Source organism: Protobothrops mucrosquamatus, unplaced genomic scaffold (assembly GCF_001527695.2).
Source record: "Protobothrops mucrosquamatus isolate PMUCROS unplaced genomic scaffold, P.Mucros_1.0 scaffold1808, whole genome shotgun sequence".
Lineage (NCBI taxonomy): Eukaryota > Metazoa > Chordata > Lepidosauria > Squamata > Viperidae > Protobothrops > Protobothrops mucrosquamatus.
Window position 1 is genome coordinate 167575 of NW_015387945.1, and position 15544 is coordinate 183118.

General features: G+C 38.3%; 1 protein-coding gene across 1 annotated transcript in view; it reads left to right on the forward strand.

Moving 5' to 3' along the window:
- TH (tyrosine hydroxylase) overlaps window positions 1-14679 on the forward strand; it is a 27589-nt gene extending 12910 nt beyond the window's left edge. Inside the window, exons 3-13 of the mRNA XM_015823246.1 lie at window positions 1688-1862; window positions 3563-3651; window positions 4084-4151; window positions 5870-5920; window positions 6360-6505; window positions 9041-9176; window positions 9274-9343; window positions 10731-10787; window positions 11239-11334; window positions 11482-11615; window positions 14520-14679. Of these exons, the coding sequence (XP_015678732.1) occupies window positions 1688-1862; window positions 3563-3651; window positions 4084-4151; window positions 5870-5920; window positions 6360-6505; window positions 9041-9176; window positions 9274-9343; window positions 10731-10787; window positions 11239-11334; window positions 11482-11615; window positions 14520-14679 (1182 nt within the window). The remainder of the gene's footprint in view (window positions 1-1687; window positions 1863-3562; window positions 3652-4083; window positions 4152-5869; window positions 5921-6359; window positions 6506-9040; window positions 9177-9273; window positions 9344-10730; window positions 10788-11238; window positions 11335-11481; window positions 11616-14519) is intronic.
- Window positions 14680-15544: the final 865 nt, after the last annotated feature.

The following is a 15544-nucleotide window of genomic DNA, read 5'->3' on the forward strand; positions in this document are numbered from 1 at the left end:
AGTTTATTGAAATTAGCTCTCTTGAAGTCCAAGACTCTAGTTTGACTGTGTTCTATTGCTTGTGCTTCCATAATGTTGAATTCTAATATTGCATGATCACTTCCTCCCAGGGTTCCTATGGCTTCAACACCTTCTATCATTTCATCTCTGTTAGTGAGAATTAGATCCAAAATGGCTAATCCCCTAGTTCCCTTCTCTAGGGGTATTTTAAAGGGGTTTTAAATTAAAAATTAAAAATTTTTAGTAGTAGCGGCCAAATTTGAATAGTTATTTTTAATCTTTTTTAAATTTTATATTGTACTGTATCATTGTTTTAAACTGGCTGTAAGCCGCCCTGAGTCCTCCGGGAGAAGGGCGGGGTATAAATTTAATAAAATCAAAAATCAAAATCAAATCAAATCTACTTTTTGGGAGACAAAGTTGTCTGCTAGGTTTGCCAGGAACCGGTTTGATCTTCCACTTGGTGCAGAGTTTGTGTCCCAGTTGATGTCAGGGTAGTTAAAGTCCCCCATTACTATTGTGATGTGCTTCCTACATACCTTAGTTAGCTGACTAGCAAAAAGTTCATCTATTTCCTCTATTTTAGGAAAGAAAAACCAAATGCACAGGTATAGCATAGGGGGTACCTTGCTCAATAGTAGTAACTGTGAGAGGGACCTCGGAGTCCTAGTGGACAATCACTTAAATATGAGCCAGCAGTGTGCTGCAGCTGCCAAAAGGGCCAACACAGTGCTGGGCTGCATTAATAGAGGGATAGAATCAAGATCACGTGAAGTATTAATACCACTTTACAATGCCTTAGTAAGGCCACACTTGGAATACTGCATCCAGTTTTGGTCACCACAATGTAAAAAAGATGTTGAGATTCTAGAAAGAGTACAGAGAAGAGCAACAAAGATGATCAGGGGACTGGAGGCTAAAGCATATAAGGAAAGGCTGCTGGAATTGGGTATGTCTAGTTTAATGAAGAGAAGGACGAGGGGGGACATGATAGCAGTGTTCCAATATCTCAGGGGCTGCCACAAAGAAGAGGGAGTCAAGCTATTTTCTAAGGCACCTGAGGGCAGGACAAGAAGCAACGGATGGAAACTAATCAAGGAAAGAGGCAACCTAGAACTAAGGAGAAACTTCCTGACAGTGAGAACAATTAACCAGTGGAACAACCTGCCTCCAGAAGTGGTGAATGCTCCAACACTGGAAGTTTTTAAGCAGAGACTGGACAGCCATTTGTCTGAAATGGTATAGGGTTTCCTGCCTGAGCACGGGGTTGGACTAGATGACCTCCAAGGTCCCTTCCAACTTATTATTATTATTATTATTATTATTATTATTATTATTATTATTATTATTATTATTATTATTATTATTATTATTATTATTATTATTATTATATAAAACATGTCTGCAAGCAAAAATTGGTGAAACCTGAAATTAGATGAATAACAAAAAAATGAAGTCAAAATTCTATTACCATCTTCCCTCACTTCTTTCCTTTTTCCTTTTATATTCTTTCATTTTTAATACTTTGATTGTATTGAAAAATTCTAATAAAAATAGTTTAAAAAGATAAATAGCAGTTTACTTAAAGTTTTTTTTTAAATGTAATATTTATTCCTTGCTTTATTTGGGAGGAACCACCTTATTGTTTTTTTCTCAGTCACTGTTTCCCTTCTTTCTGTCTCTAAAGACCTTTGAAGCCAAAATTCATCATTTGGAAACAAGGCCCTGTAAGAAAGTGCAAGAAGGTTCCCCTGACCTGGAATACTTTGTGCGATGTGAACTCCATTGCTCTGCGCTGAGCACATTCATCAGTTCCCTTAAAAGGGTGTCAGAAGATGTAAGGAGCACCAAAGAAGACAAGTGTAAGAAGGACTTTGTAGCTTATATAATATATTAGGAGCGGGAGATATTGAAGTAGTGGAATCACTGATAAAGGAGAGGGGACTCCTCTTGGGGGAATAAAAGGCATTTCAGGTTAGAGTTGAAATCAAACCCCTAGGCCAGGGATAGGCAACATTGACTCTTTTATGACTCGTGGACTTCAACTCCCAGAATTCCTGAGCCAGCCATGCTGAGGGGAAAAGGAGAGGTTTCCAAGCTGAGCCATGCTGGCTCAGGAATTCTGGGAGTTGAAGTCCATGAGTCATAAAAGAGCCAAGGTTGCCTACCCCTGCCCTAAGCCTATATTTGCCATTTCCCAAGGGAAAGCAGACCGCCTGACAAGATTCTTGTAATATAAGTGATCAACAATCAAAGCTTTTTAGTTGGGCCTGTTCATGAAGTGGTTCTGGTTTGCTTATGCCTGACAATTTCATAAATCACTTTTCAGGTGCTTTTCATTGCAATCTTCTGATTGTTCAACAAAATTTTAAGAAATATATACATCTATTTTCTTCAAAGGGCTATCTAACTTTCCACATATGTTTCTAGACGTGTGAATCTAACTAGTAAATCTTGTTAATTTCACTGAGATCCAGAGGACTACATCCCTGATCTCACAGAACTTCCTGAATGAAGACAACTCCATTAACTCCCTCCCTCCCCAGAGATAAGGTTGGCCTCATCACTCTTCAGCTTCCCTCAAGTTCCCTCAAGACTTGTTATGCCAGCAAGTGAACCTGTGACATGGCTCCCTTGTTATTCATATCACCCCATCTCTTATTCTCTTTCCCTGTTTGAGGTTGCTTTTCTCATTTTTAATTCATTTTTAATCATTCATTATAGAATGGTTTTAGTTAGTGGTTTATTTACTGTTTTTACTGGATTCTTGTTCATCACCCAGAGTCACTTTCTGTGAAATGGTAGCCAGAGAAATCTGATAGATAAATAAATAACCTTAAAAACTGCATGGTGATGGCTATGCTGGCTGTGATTATGAGATTTGAAGTCAAATGCATATGGCAGGGGTCTTCAAACTTGGCCCTTTTATGGCTTGTGGACTTCAACTCCTAGAATTCCTCAGTCAGAGTGCCTGGCTGAGGAATTCTGGGAGTTGAAGTCCACAAGTCATAAAAGGGCCAAGTTTGAAGACCCCTGCCATAGGGATAAGATTAAGTTAAGAAAGGCTATTTTAGATTGTCCAGTAGTAATGATGGATTTGAATGGTCAGAGCCCACCCATCCCCAGTCTGCTTTCTGATGAGCAGATGACAAACACCCAAATCAGAGCTTCTGTTTGATCAGTTTTCCCAGTTCTACTGTGTCTAAGAATGCCTACCCTAATCTTAGACTTATTCTGTTGGAATTCTCCATATTATTCAACAAAAACTTTGGTCCTTTCAGCTAGAGATTTGCATTCTGTCTCTGATTTACATTCCAGTAAAAGAATGGGGGTAAAAAAATGATTATAGAATTACACAGTTATTATGTTATGCTAGAGGAGGTACTACCAGATATTAGCAGATAAATCCAGTTCATGGGTTACTGATATTAATAAAAACAACTATTTTATGTTTCTGCTTTTGATCTTCTTAGATAAAATTCAACATTACTACCATCACCAACTCCATCATATCACTTTGTGGGCTTTCACCTAACCTCCTCTTTCTTATTTTGGATTTCAGTTCATTGGTTTCCAAGAAAAATTTCGGAGTTAGATCTATGTCACCATTTAGTTACCAAATTTGACCCTGATTTGGATCTGGATCACCCAGTAAGTAAACAATTTTTCATTATTTCTTTAGGAGGATAACCTAAATGTTCCATTTTATGAGATAAGAAATTGTCCTTCTTATTGATCTCAGCAGTTCAATTATAAAGTGATTTAAATTGAGGGAAAATCCCAATTTCACATATACACTGATGAAATCTGAATTGTCTGCCCTGAGGTCATTACATCCTTGTGACAAATGTAAAAAGGCAGATTCTGTGCTAGGGAGCACTTGCAAAGAGATTTAAAATAAAACTGTCAAGATTGTATTGTATTGTATTGTAAGGTAGCATGATACCTTAACCGCTATAAGAGATATTTTCAGATTCCTTTGTAGCAGCTCTTGCTTCTTTTTGAAACTTCAATAAGAATTTAACATCTCATAAATAATACTATTAAGTGCAAAACTGAGATGGTCTTTTTCTTTTCTCCAAGGGATTCTCTGACGAAGTATATCGTGAGCGAAGGAAAATGATTGCAGAAATTGCTTTCCACTATAAGCAGTAAGACTTGCCACCTTTCCTACTGTTATCTCTATGTTTATTTCTCTAAACATAGTTTTACTTTTCTCCCTTGCCTGCTCCATCACTCCTTCTCTTTTGCAGTCTTCCATCTTGCTTGCAGTGTTCCATGTTTGCCAGTTGTGTGTGACACGATCTCTTCAATCCATTCACACATTCAAACTTGAATCAAATAACTGTAACCTAATTCTAAATTAGAGTATTGGTTACTCTCTTCTTAGAGCTGAAAGATATTCAGATTCGTGGCCACTTTTAATTAAAAAGAAGAAGGGGCAGCAAGCCAATTGTAAAACAAAGCACCATCCACAAGCACCATCTTTGTGTTTTAACAGTGCCACTTAAAAAAGGGTGCCGCTTACAGATCCCAAATCAGAAAGATGCTTTCAATCTGGTATGGGTGTACTCACGATAGCCCTTAGTGGGTGCTTTGGAAAACCTGCATATTTGTGTAGCTATGCAGTGCCAGGAAAATACACATTTTTTTAAAAAAATTGAGACAACATATTACCAAGAGAGCCTCCCACCCAATGGTGGCAGCTTCTTTAATGAACTGTTGATAGATGAAGCAAGCATCTCCATGCTGGCTTTGACATGGCTTTTTCATTTGGATCCAAATTCTAAACACCTTCACTCAGAGGCAGTCTTAGAAAAATGATAAATGATAGGTAACTGCAACCGGGTGTTTTGTTTTCCTTCTGGTGCATGAGTAACTTGGCAGCAGCTCTGCCCACTATGGCTGCCACAATCTCAAAATTCCAAGTGGCCCCTTGATTGATCTAGCATATAAATGAGTGCTTCTACTCACAGTGACCATATTTTCCTTGGGAAAAGGTAAAGGACAAACCTGAAAAAGGGGCAAATCTGAAAGAGGTTCATAGGGATTAAAAAAAAGTACTTTTGTTTATAATTTTGCTTTATAATGGAAAATTCAATGACAAAAACCAAGAAATTTAATAATTAAATAAATCTAAACGGTAGTTTTCTGAAACAAAGGGCTGTCCTTTATAATAAAATACATAGGTCATATAATATATATATACCCATATTAGAACTAGGTATTTTTATTGAATGATTAGTTTTGTGACTCTATCATCTCTCTTTTGTTTCAATCAATTGATGCCATTTAGTTTATAGTACTCTATAATCTAGAACAGTGGTGGCGAACCTATGGCATGGGTGCCAGAGGCATCACTCAGAGCCCTCTCTGTGGGCACGCGCACTGTTGCCCCAGTCCTAGGCCTTCAGCTGGGTTTTATAAAACCTTTTCGCTTTAGGCCTCCACCGCCGTGTGCAAAAAAAAAAAAAGGTTCAGTCAATTTCAACTTCTCGTGGGAAAAATAAAGATCTTGCAAAGTTGGAACTGATTGATTGAACTTTTTAGTCCCACCCAGTCTGCTGTTACCACCACAGCCATGCTCACCCAATGGGCCACACCCACCCAATAGGCCACACCCACCCAATGGGCCACACCCACCCAATGGGCCACCCTGCCCTGGCACTTGACGATGCGTAAGTGGGTTTTGGGTTGCAGTTTGGGCACTCAGTCTCTAAAAGGTTCGCCATCACTGATCTAGAATATGGTACTCTGTGACAGATTTCAGACATGACTGGGTAAGACTTAGTTAAATATTGCAGGACTGGTCTATACTATTTGCTACATTGTTATTTTTATGTACCCGCTCCTTGTATTTTTCTAACAGCGGAGACCCAATTCCTCGAGTTGAATACACAGAAGAGGAAATTACCACTTGGTAAGTGTGAAGGAACCTTTTCTAGATCTTTTCTTAGAGCCTTTCAGAAAAGCCAAATTACTTTTTCTAGCAGAACAGCTGTCTCATCATTTTCATCTGAATTCTTAAGATATCATTTGACCTGTCATCACTCTAGGTCTGAAGAAGATTCTTGCCCAGACATTTGCACTGTATTTTGATTTACGTTTTTATATGATTTAAACATCTCATGGTCTTCCACTTTAGTGTAGTGGTTAAGGTACCAAGCTAGAAATAAGATGCCTGTGAATTCTCTAAGTGTCAAGATGGATTCAAAGACATAATGATAATAAAATAAAAAAGTAAAATAAAATAATGTTTCAATCAACAATCCTAAACAGATTGCCAGAAATCTAAGGTAACTATTCTTTTTGATGCAAATATACTGGAAAGATATGAATAATACCATTTTTTTTGAAAGGAGGGAAGTGTATAGTACTTTGAAGAGTCTTTATCCCTCTCATGCCTGCAAAGAACACCTGGATGCTTTTCATTTACTGGAGAGGTATAGTGGCTATAGTGAAAACAACATCCCTCAGCTGGAAGATGTCTCTTGCTTCCTGAAAGGTAAATATGTGGTTATGTTTAGAGAACTGTACATTTTTATGGCATTAACCCTGCTTGAAGGTTTGCACCTCTGTGGTTTAACAGGGCTTTTCAACCAGTGGTACGGGTACACCTGTGGTACATTGGCACCTGGCAGGTGGTACATGACCATCCTAGAAAAGTGGTAGTGGGGGAGGGGAATGAGCTGAACCGGTGGCAGCACCGCACAAGCCTGAGCGAGAGATGGCTGGAGCTGCAGGCTGTCAGGGCTCAGCGGAAGCGCCAGGATCAGCGCCAGGCTCCAACTGGAGCTTGGCGCTGATCCTGGTGCTTCTGCTGAGCCCAGAAGAAGCACTGATCAGCTGTAATGTTGCAGCATCTCCAGGGTCTTGTGATTTACATTCAGATGCTTGGCAACTGATTCATATTTATGACGGTCACAGTGTCCCAGGGTTATGTGAAGTGACCAAAACCTGCTGCAACCACCCAGCAGATGGGGGGAATAAAAACCAAACACCCCCCACCCCATCTCTGCTGCCAATCCCCAACAGAAATGCTCACAACAATGAAAACCTCGGACAGGAGGAAGAGCGCCGCCGGGTGGGCAGGCAGGTGTCTTGCTCGGCTATGGCTTGGGGGCACTTTTTTCAGTGCCATTGTAACTTCGAACAGTCACTAAGTGAACTGTTGTAAGTCGAGGACTACCTGTACTTTATCACTTTTTTCCTTTTGTGGGAGGGTCGTCAAGTTTTTGACACCTTGCTAGGCCACTGGTGGTACTCGGATGTTGCCATATCCTAAAAGTGGTACAATGGATGAAAAGGTTGAAAAGCCCTGGTTTAATAGATTTGCTACCCAATTTCAGCAGTACTTCTGGGGGGGTGAAGGGCAGCACAGCAGAGTGACCATCCCTGATCTAAATATATAGGACCATGTTTAAAACTCAGAAGTACTGTCCCCTGAATCACAGAGATGGCACCTGGAAAACATCATTGCAAAACCATCCTGGGAATTTTCTGCAAATGAAAATAGCTATATAAAGTATATGTATTAAATTTTACTCTTTATCCAGGACAAAATCTATGAGACAGTATAAAACACTGTTCTCCAATCTCCATTCTGTATATTCATTTGCTATGCAAAATAAGCATTCAATTTAAGTTTTGCTGTCAGAAGAAAATGCTCTATAATATTCTAGGTCATACCTCCTTGGTCAGGTACAGAAAATTTGCCAAGGTTTGGCAAAGTACACTGTTCATAAAAACATCAAAATATAATTATGGTTTCTTCAAGAGGGAGTTCAAGAGGAAGCATCCAAACTGCTCTGTAAAGATGCTCAGTAGAGGTGGACATCCATAAGGCTATTGTCCTTCCAAAGAAAAAGGATGCTTGAGGAATCCATTCTTTGCTAATCTTGAGAAGAAGGAATCTGCTCCACCTTTTCTGGATTAATGTGTAGATCCAAAGAATTTGTGGTGACTCAAATCTCATTTGTCAATTGATTTCCCAACAGACATTATAGGATTCCATCAATAGAAATAAATTTTCCAATAATGATATACGGTAGATCTGGAATGAATAGACTTCCAAAAGAATATGTACAAAATTAATAAAGACTAGAAAAAGACCAGAGCGGCCATCCCCAGTAAAGAGATCTTCTAAATAATAACCAAAAAGATCTCAATTCAAAATTGATGCCTGCAGGAGATCAGTGGTTTCTGCAGATCATAGTGATTTCAAGAGATTCCTGGGTTGAAGAGATTATTTATAGAAAGTTCCACATTTTTCCCAAAACTTTTGTTCAAAAATCAGAAACCTGTAGTTAACAATATAACTTGGATCATTTGGCAAGACAGCAAATATTCAGACTATTTTACAGAAAAAAAAATTAAAAATACACTCACAGGAAATATGTATGATAAATGCAAGTATTCTTTTGTAAAACAAAATAATCCTAATTCTTAAAAAAAGGAGAAGTATATGATACATGAGAATGTATTTATAAGTACATTGATTATAGACATTATATAAAATTGTATTATTTGTATCATATTTCTAAAAATGGACAAGCTAGAGTTTATGCTTATTCACGTCTACTGCAGTTGAGATATTTAAATTTATTTATCACCAAACTACTTATGAATAGTTGGTTGTTTTGTTTTTAAGATAGAGCCAGCTCCATAAAACTCAGCACTGGATGTACCAGTATAACACAAAGTGCAGAACTAAACAGTAGGGCTGTTCATGCTTTGATAATGATTAAGAATAAATGTTTCCATTACCGTAGACCTGACTGTTTTCAGACTTACTCGAAAGCCTGCACCCCCACACCAAAAAAGTTGTGGCTGTTTTAAAAGAAATCAAATCATTGAAGTTAATGTGATCTTTAAAGCAGCCACAATTTTTGTTAGGCCTTGTGCAAGATCCAGAGCACTTCTCCCAAGTCACATTTGAAGCACATAGAGCCTTACTTTGATAAGACCCAGTTAAGCTCTTAATGTTTGTCATTTCTTAAATGATACAAGTAAATATAAAAGGTGGTTTGGATTGTTTCAGAGAGAACTGGGTTCCAACTCCGACCAGTAGCTGGCCTTCTCTCAGCTCGGGATTTCTTAGCCAGTTTAGCCTTCAGGGTGTTTCAGTGCACACAGTACATCCGCCATGCTTCTTCTCCCATGCACTCTCCAGAGCCGTGAGTACCATCTCATAGAATTGGCTTCTTTAGTGCTTGACTTGCTATTTCAGAGTCAGAGGAGACAGAAAAACAATGGCTGTTTTTCTTTCCAAAGGGACTGCTGTCACGAACTTCTGGGGCATGTACCAATGTTGGCTGATAGGACATTTGCACAGTTCTCTCAGGTGAGCAAAAGGTGTGCTGAAGGTACAAACTTTACTTTGCCACTAGAGCAGCCATTGGCCATACTGACTGGGATGATGGCAGTTGAAAAATAACTCAACCAGAAGGTGCTCCCAGATCAAAGAAGCACCCTTTTAAAAAATGACATTTTCAGCTGCCAAAATACATAAGGGACGTGATGATATTATCCGTTCAGTCATGTCTGACTCTTGGGAAATCTATGGGCTAAGTCTCTCCACATCTTCAGCGCTTGCACTACTTCTTTGAGTTGTTCTATGCTCTGACTGATGTCCAGTCAGTTTGATAGTGTCCAGCCACTATGTTCTTTGGCAGCCTGGTTTCCTTTTACCACTAACTCTTTCAAACATAATTGCTTTCTCCAGTGAATTCCTCCACATGACATGGCCAAAGTAAATGAGATGCAGTTTTGTGATTTTGCCTTCACATAAGGGAACATAGCATTGTCAAAGGTGGATTTTCAAAAATATATATATATCCATTGTGAGATTGGCTTAAGGGGGTTAAGATTGGGTGAGCTTTAATGCACCTAGTACCTTTACTTCTCATACTGAAAGGTTGTTTTTTTTAAAAAATGCCCAACTCTTTTCCAGATTGCTTATTTAGGTGCCTACCAAAAGTGGGCAACCCATAGGCCACATATATCCCCTGACACCTAATATGTGCCCTCCTCATGCTTGGCAGCTTATTGTTGAATGACAGTGTTAAAATAACCAAATATTGTTATGGTTTAAGTTTTGCCTATCATACTTTTAGCATTATAGTCACTCAGTCACTTAGCTGATTTCAGCTAAAAGGAAGCCCTGGTGGTGCAGTGGTTAGAATGCAGTATTGCAAGCTAACTCAGCCCACAATCTGGAGTTCAATCTAGATACTGTATATTGCTCAGAGATGGTTCAGATAGAGCTATAAAGCACTATGGGGTATTATATAAGTCTAAGTGCTATTGTTAAAAAGGAATGATACTTTGCCAAATATTGGTGCAACACCAACTTCTAAAATAATGATTTGGGGCATGGATAAGATTGAGAGTGGAGATGGAAGTAGTTTCTATTTCCATTTCTACTAAACCCCTCTTTGCCTCCCCCCCCCAAGAGTGCTAATAGTCATCACCATTGTAGGTAATATCACTGTAACACCTAATGGCCTCATAGACTTTCTGGAAACTTAGAAGGTAGAATTGTGCCCCAACCCTTTAAATGTTGCCTGCTTCTGTCCTAGACATTCTTAAATAGAATTTTCCCCTTTATGTTTAATCAAAATCTCATTTCTTATCATTTCCCCCATTTGTTCTTGTTCAGCAACAGAAAATGAATCTAATCTATCTGCTGCAAAGTTTCCCTCATTGGATGGTTTTCCTTTTGCTTCTAGGACATTGGACTTGCATCTTTGGGTGCAACTGATGAGGAGATTGAAAAACTTGCAACAGTAAGTTCTTAATTCTAGGATACAAAGATAGAGCGTAATTATCTCTGTGAAATTCTGCTCTCTCTATACTGTATATCTTGATTGTAAATGTTGATATGAAATGCCAATATTGGCTATGCTAATCAGGAATTCTAGGAATTGTAGCCAATATAGCTGGCAGGGCCCAAATTGGGGTAGAATAATCCGGTATAGGTTTTCAATAAAGGAGCAGAAAATAATATTATTAGTAGACATAATAAACATAACAAAGAGAAAACAAACACTGACTTCTAAGAACAAAGAAAAATGGATTTTTTCCCCTCAGAAGAGCTTCTAGTTAACTTCCCAAATGCAATGCAAAAAAGGAACAGATGCAATATAAAAACCCCAAATTTATCTGTCTAATATGGAAAAGAAAATGCTAACTATTTTGAATCACTATTTTTGTTTTCCATCCCATTTTTCTCTGTAGCTTTATTGGTTTACGGTGGAGTTTGGGCTCTGCAAGCAAAATGGAATCATTAAAGCCTATGGAGCTGGCCTCCTCTCTTCCTATGGAGAGCTCATAGTAAGTGTTGCCCCATCTATCTCTATCCAGCTAAACTGAAGCAGCTGCTTCTGAGCTTGGGTGTCCCTATTCGGTCCATCAAGTTATTCTTGCTACAGTAATCGCCTTATGGGGTTCTCCTGCTTCTCCCTCCTTTCCTTCATTTAGCACTCTTTGTCCGATGAACCAGAACTACGGGACTTTGACCCTGATGTTACGGCCATGCAACCCTATCAAGATCAGACCTATCAGCCTGTTTATTTCGTATCAGAGAGCTTTAATGATGCCAAAGCTAAACTCAGGTAAGAATTATAATTGGACATATCATTGGAGAGTGGGGATGTCTAGTTACACCAATGCAGAGTTTTGATTGCTACAGATTATGAATGATTTCTTTTTTAACCAAATCATTACATGAAAGCTTTTCCTCACAACAAAGATTTTTTTAAAAAAACCTTTTTACTGTTGCTTTTTAAATGAAATCTAAATTACAACATTGCTAAACGTGGGATAAATGAAATTTATTCTGATTGTATATGTATATGCATTTACGACTGACTTGTTGATTTACTTCTTTGTTAATTTATTTTTACTATCATTCACTGTTCTTCAGCAGGATAGCAGACATAAAGGACTGAGAACATCAAAGCATAAAATATATACAACATTTTAAAATATTTTAAAATACATTATATGCAGTGGTGGGATTCAAATATGTGAACAACCGGTTCTCTGTGTGGATGCCGCTTCTGGAAGTCCATTCTGGGCCTGGGCAACAAAAAATTAGCTACCGGTTCTGCTGAACTGGTGTGAACTGGCTGAATCCCACCACTGATTACATGACTATTCCATTCAATAGCACTTATAGATATGTATGCATAAGACTGTAACTGATCACTTCCAAAGAGACATGCTCTTTCCAGAATAACTCCTGCGTCCATATAGAGCAGGGGTGTCAAACTTGCAATGTCACGTGATGTGTTGCGACATATGGCGACTTTTTTTCCCCATTGCTGGCAATGGGGTGGGTGTGGTTTCAGCATGATGCATCCGGCCTATGGGCAAGCAGTTTGACACCCCTGATTTAGAGACATCTGATGAGACATCTAGAAATATCTAACTAGTGAGTGAAGACTTGAATAGCCTTGATAGTGAAATAGATGCTTAAGAAATTATGAAAATTCTAAAATAGATGCTTAAGAAATTATGCAAATACAGGTAACTGTATTATAAATCACTATAATGATATGATCTTTTAGATATTCAAACATTTGCAACATGGATCTCACATTTCATCAGGAATAAATGCTAGTTGCATTATAATGGGTTATGGAATTAGACTGCAATAATGCGAATTACCACTGGATCACAGCAAACTCTTGGTTGTCATTTAGTTAACAACTGATACCCACATTAACCAGGGTATCTACAGGAGTGCATCTCTCCAAATACTACAGTGTTCTCAAAAGATTCAGTGAAACTTGATTTTCAGTAGGTTGCTGTTACAAATTATACAGTACATTGACTCATTAAAGATCCCAGGAAGTTTGTGTTAGGGAAAAAAGTAATATTCCATATGTTTTCATTTCCACCAATATTTTTAAAGAGGAAGATAAGAAGTGTATATGAGTGAAATATATGTACAGGAAAGAACTCCAACGGGATGATCCATACAGCTCCTCTCTTAACTGGTGAAGATACACTAACTGGAGCCAGATTTTTCAAAGACCATTCTCATCATTTCTTCTAAAGACAATATTTGTACACAGCAGCCAAAGATAAATCTAAATATCAGTATGAACTAGTGATCAAAGGCAAGTCACCCAGTAACACAAAAGAGGGGATTTGCCTGGCTGGTTTTTTGGGACGACTTAATATTATTTCTCAAAGCCACTAGATGGTGCCATAACATAAATAATCTGGAATTATTAGCTTCCCTTTAGAGTTCCTTCTTTGCCATAGAAGATTCTGTGGGCTACATCTGCAACAGATATATAGATAAAGCTTCATCAGAGGATGAGGGAAAAGGGCATACAATATCATCCCAGCCAAAAGGTTTTTTTTTCCAAATAAGAGTGATTGTAACTATATGTACATGTGCAATTAGCAGATAAATTTTCCAGCTCAGCCTGGTCACTTAATTTTTAAAGTGTGTGACTTAAAATTCTGCACCTGCTGAGCTTCTAAGCTTCTAGCCTTTTTGCTATTTACAACAACAACAACAACAACAACAGCAACAACAACAGCAACAACAACAGCAACAACAACAACAACAACAACAACAACAACAACAACAACAACAACAACAATAATAATAATAATAATAATAATAATAATAATAATAATAATAATAATAATAATAATAATAATAATAATAATAATAAAGTTGGAAGGGACCTTGGAGGTCATCGAGTCCAACCCCTGCTCAGGCAGGAACCCTACACCATTTCGGACAGTTCAGTGGCTTCCATCCTTGGTCACAAAGTGGCCAGCTATTTTCAATTGTAGCTTTTGGCTCTATTGAAATACATTGCCAATACATCATCTTTGATATTAGCTGACCTTCGGCAAGCAAGGGACCTGTCGCTTGTTTAGTTCACCTAAGCGTAATGTTTTTTTGTTTTTTAAAAAAAATCTCTGTGACGTAATCAAAAAATTATAAAACGTACTGAAATTTATTGAACAAAAAGTGGAAATTTATTTCTATTTTATATATAGCATGTAGAGATTCCAGCTTGCTTAAAATGAACTTATACTTAGGCAAAGGGCAGGGATGAGTTTAGTTAAATGTTGTATATTTTTAGACTAAAAAAATGTAAGGTTCAACTAAATTAAATGTAGTTGAACCTTATATAGTTAATGATTCTTGACAACATTTACCCTTTGCGCCCAGATTAATTCCCATAGTCCTAGAGAACATCAAACAGAGCTGCCATAATGCTAGACCAGGGGTCTGCAACCTTGACAACTTTAAGACTTGTGGACTTCAGCTCCCAGAATTCCTCAGCCAGCTGAAGTCCACAAGTCTTAAAGTTGTCAAGGTTGCAGACTCCTGTCCTAGGCAATAAATGGCTGTGTTGTTCTCCAAGGTCCAGGCTAAGGAATGCTGCTTTATGCAATATGCCTTTCATTGCTTCCTTATCTCTTAACATTTTTAGTAGCCCCACCTACATTACCATCTTTGATGTCTACCCTCTTCTTTTCAGGGTCTATGCAGCACATATCAAGCGGCCTTTTTCTGTGAAATATGATCCTTATACCTACAGTATTGAGCTCTTGGACCGCCCACAGAAGATCTGCCACTCCTTGGCAAATGTGCGTGATGAGCTCCACTCATTAATTGATGCACTCAACATTATCAGCTAACACAAGATTTGGATGTCCCCCCCCTTTTTCCCCCCTCCAAGCCAATGTCTTTTTCTGTACGTGCAAATTTGGTTTCCTGCCATGGCTACTACAATCACTGCACAGTGTTTGGGCCAATAACGGCACTATGATTTTTTGTAGGGTTTTGTGTTGCTGTCTCTTGCCACAATAATACCTATGGTGTGAATTGTGCCACATGTGCCGTGGTATGGAGGCATTTTAGTGACAAGCTTGGTTGAAGAAAGGGAAGTAAATGAAGCTTAGGAGTTTAATCCTGAGTCCCTTGGGTATTTTTTTTAATTTATCAATAGCGAGGGATCTGGATTGGACAAATGCCATAAGAAATAATTGCACAGCACACTGTAAATTCCCCTTTAAAGAAAAAGAAAAGCAATGTGTTCCCTAAACGTTCCCCAAATTATATTTTTAAAATTATTTAAAATACGAGAGATAAGCACAGAAGAGACCAAATAGTTTTTTTACACTACCAGGCTCAAAACAGTTTAACTCCACTTTCTGAAACTCAGTTCTGCTCACTTCTGCCCCCCTTGGAAATGAGAAGAACAGCACCCAAATCAAGAGAGAGAGAGAGAAAAGTTTTAACTTTTGTATTTCTGAGGAAGGCTTCCATTAAATATCTTGGACAATTTACTAGTTTATTATATGCTCCATGTTTTTTTTTCTCTCTCCCCTCCTCCCCCACCTTGTAATTTTGCAATATCTTCTATGGCTTTGTTTTTCCCAGAAAGACCAAACATTCCATTAGTAATTCTCTGTTATGAGCAGAATTCTCCCAGCTCTTTTGCTTAAATGATTTCAGACAGGTACAAGCCTCAGGGGCCTTGTCCCACACGCTAAGATCCGA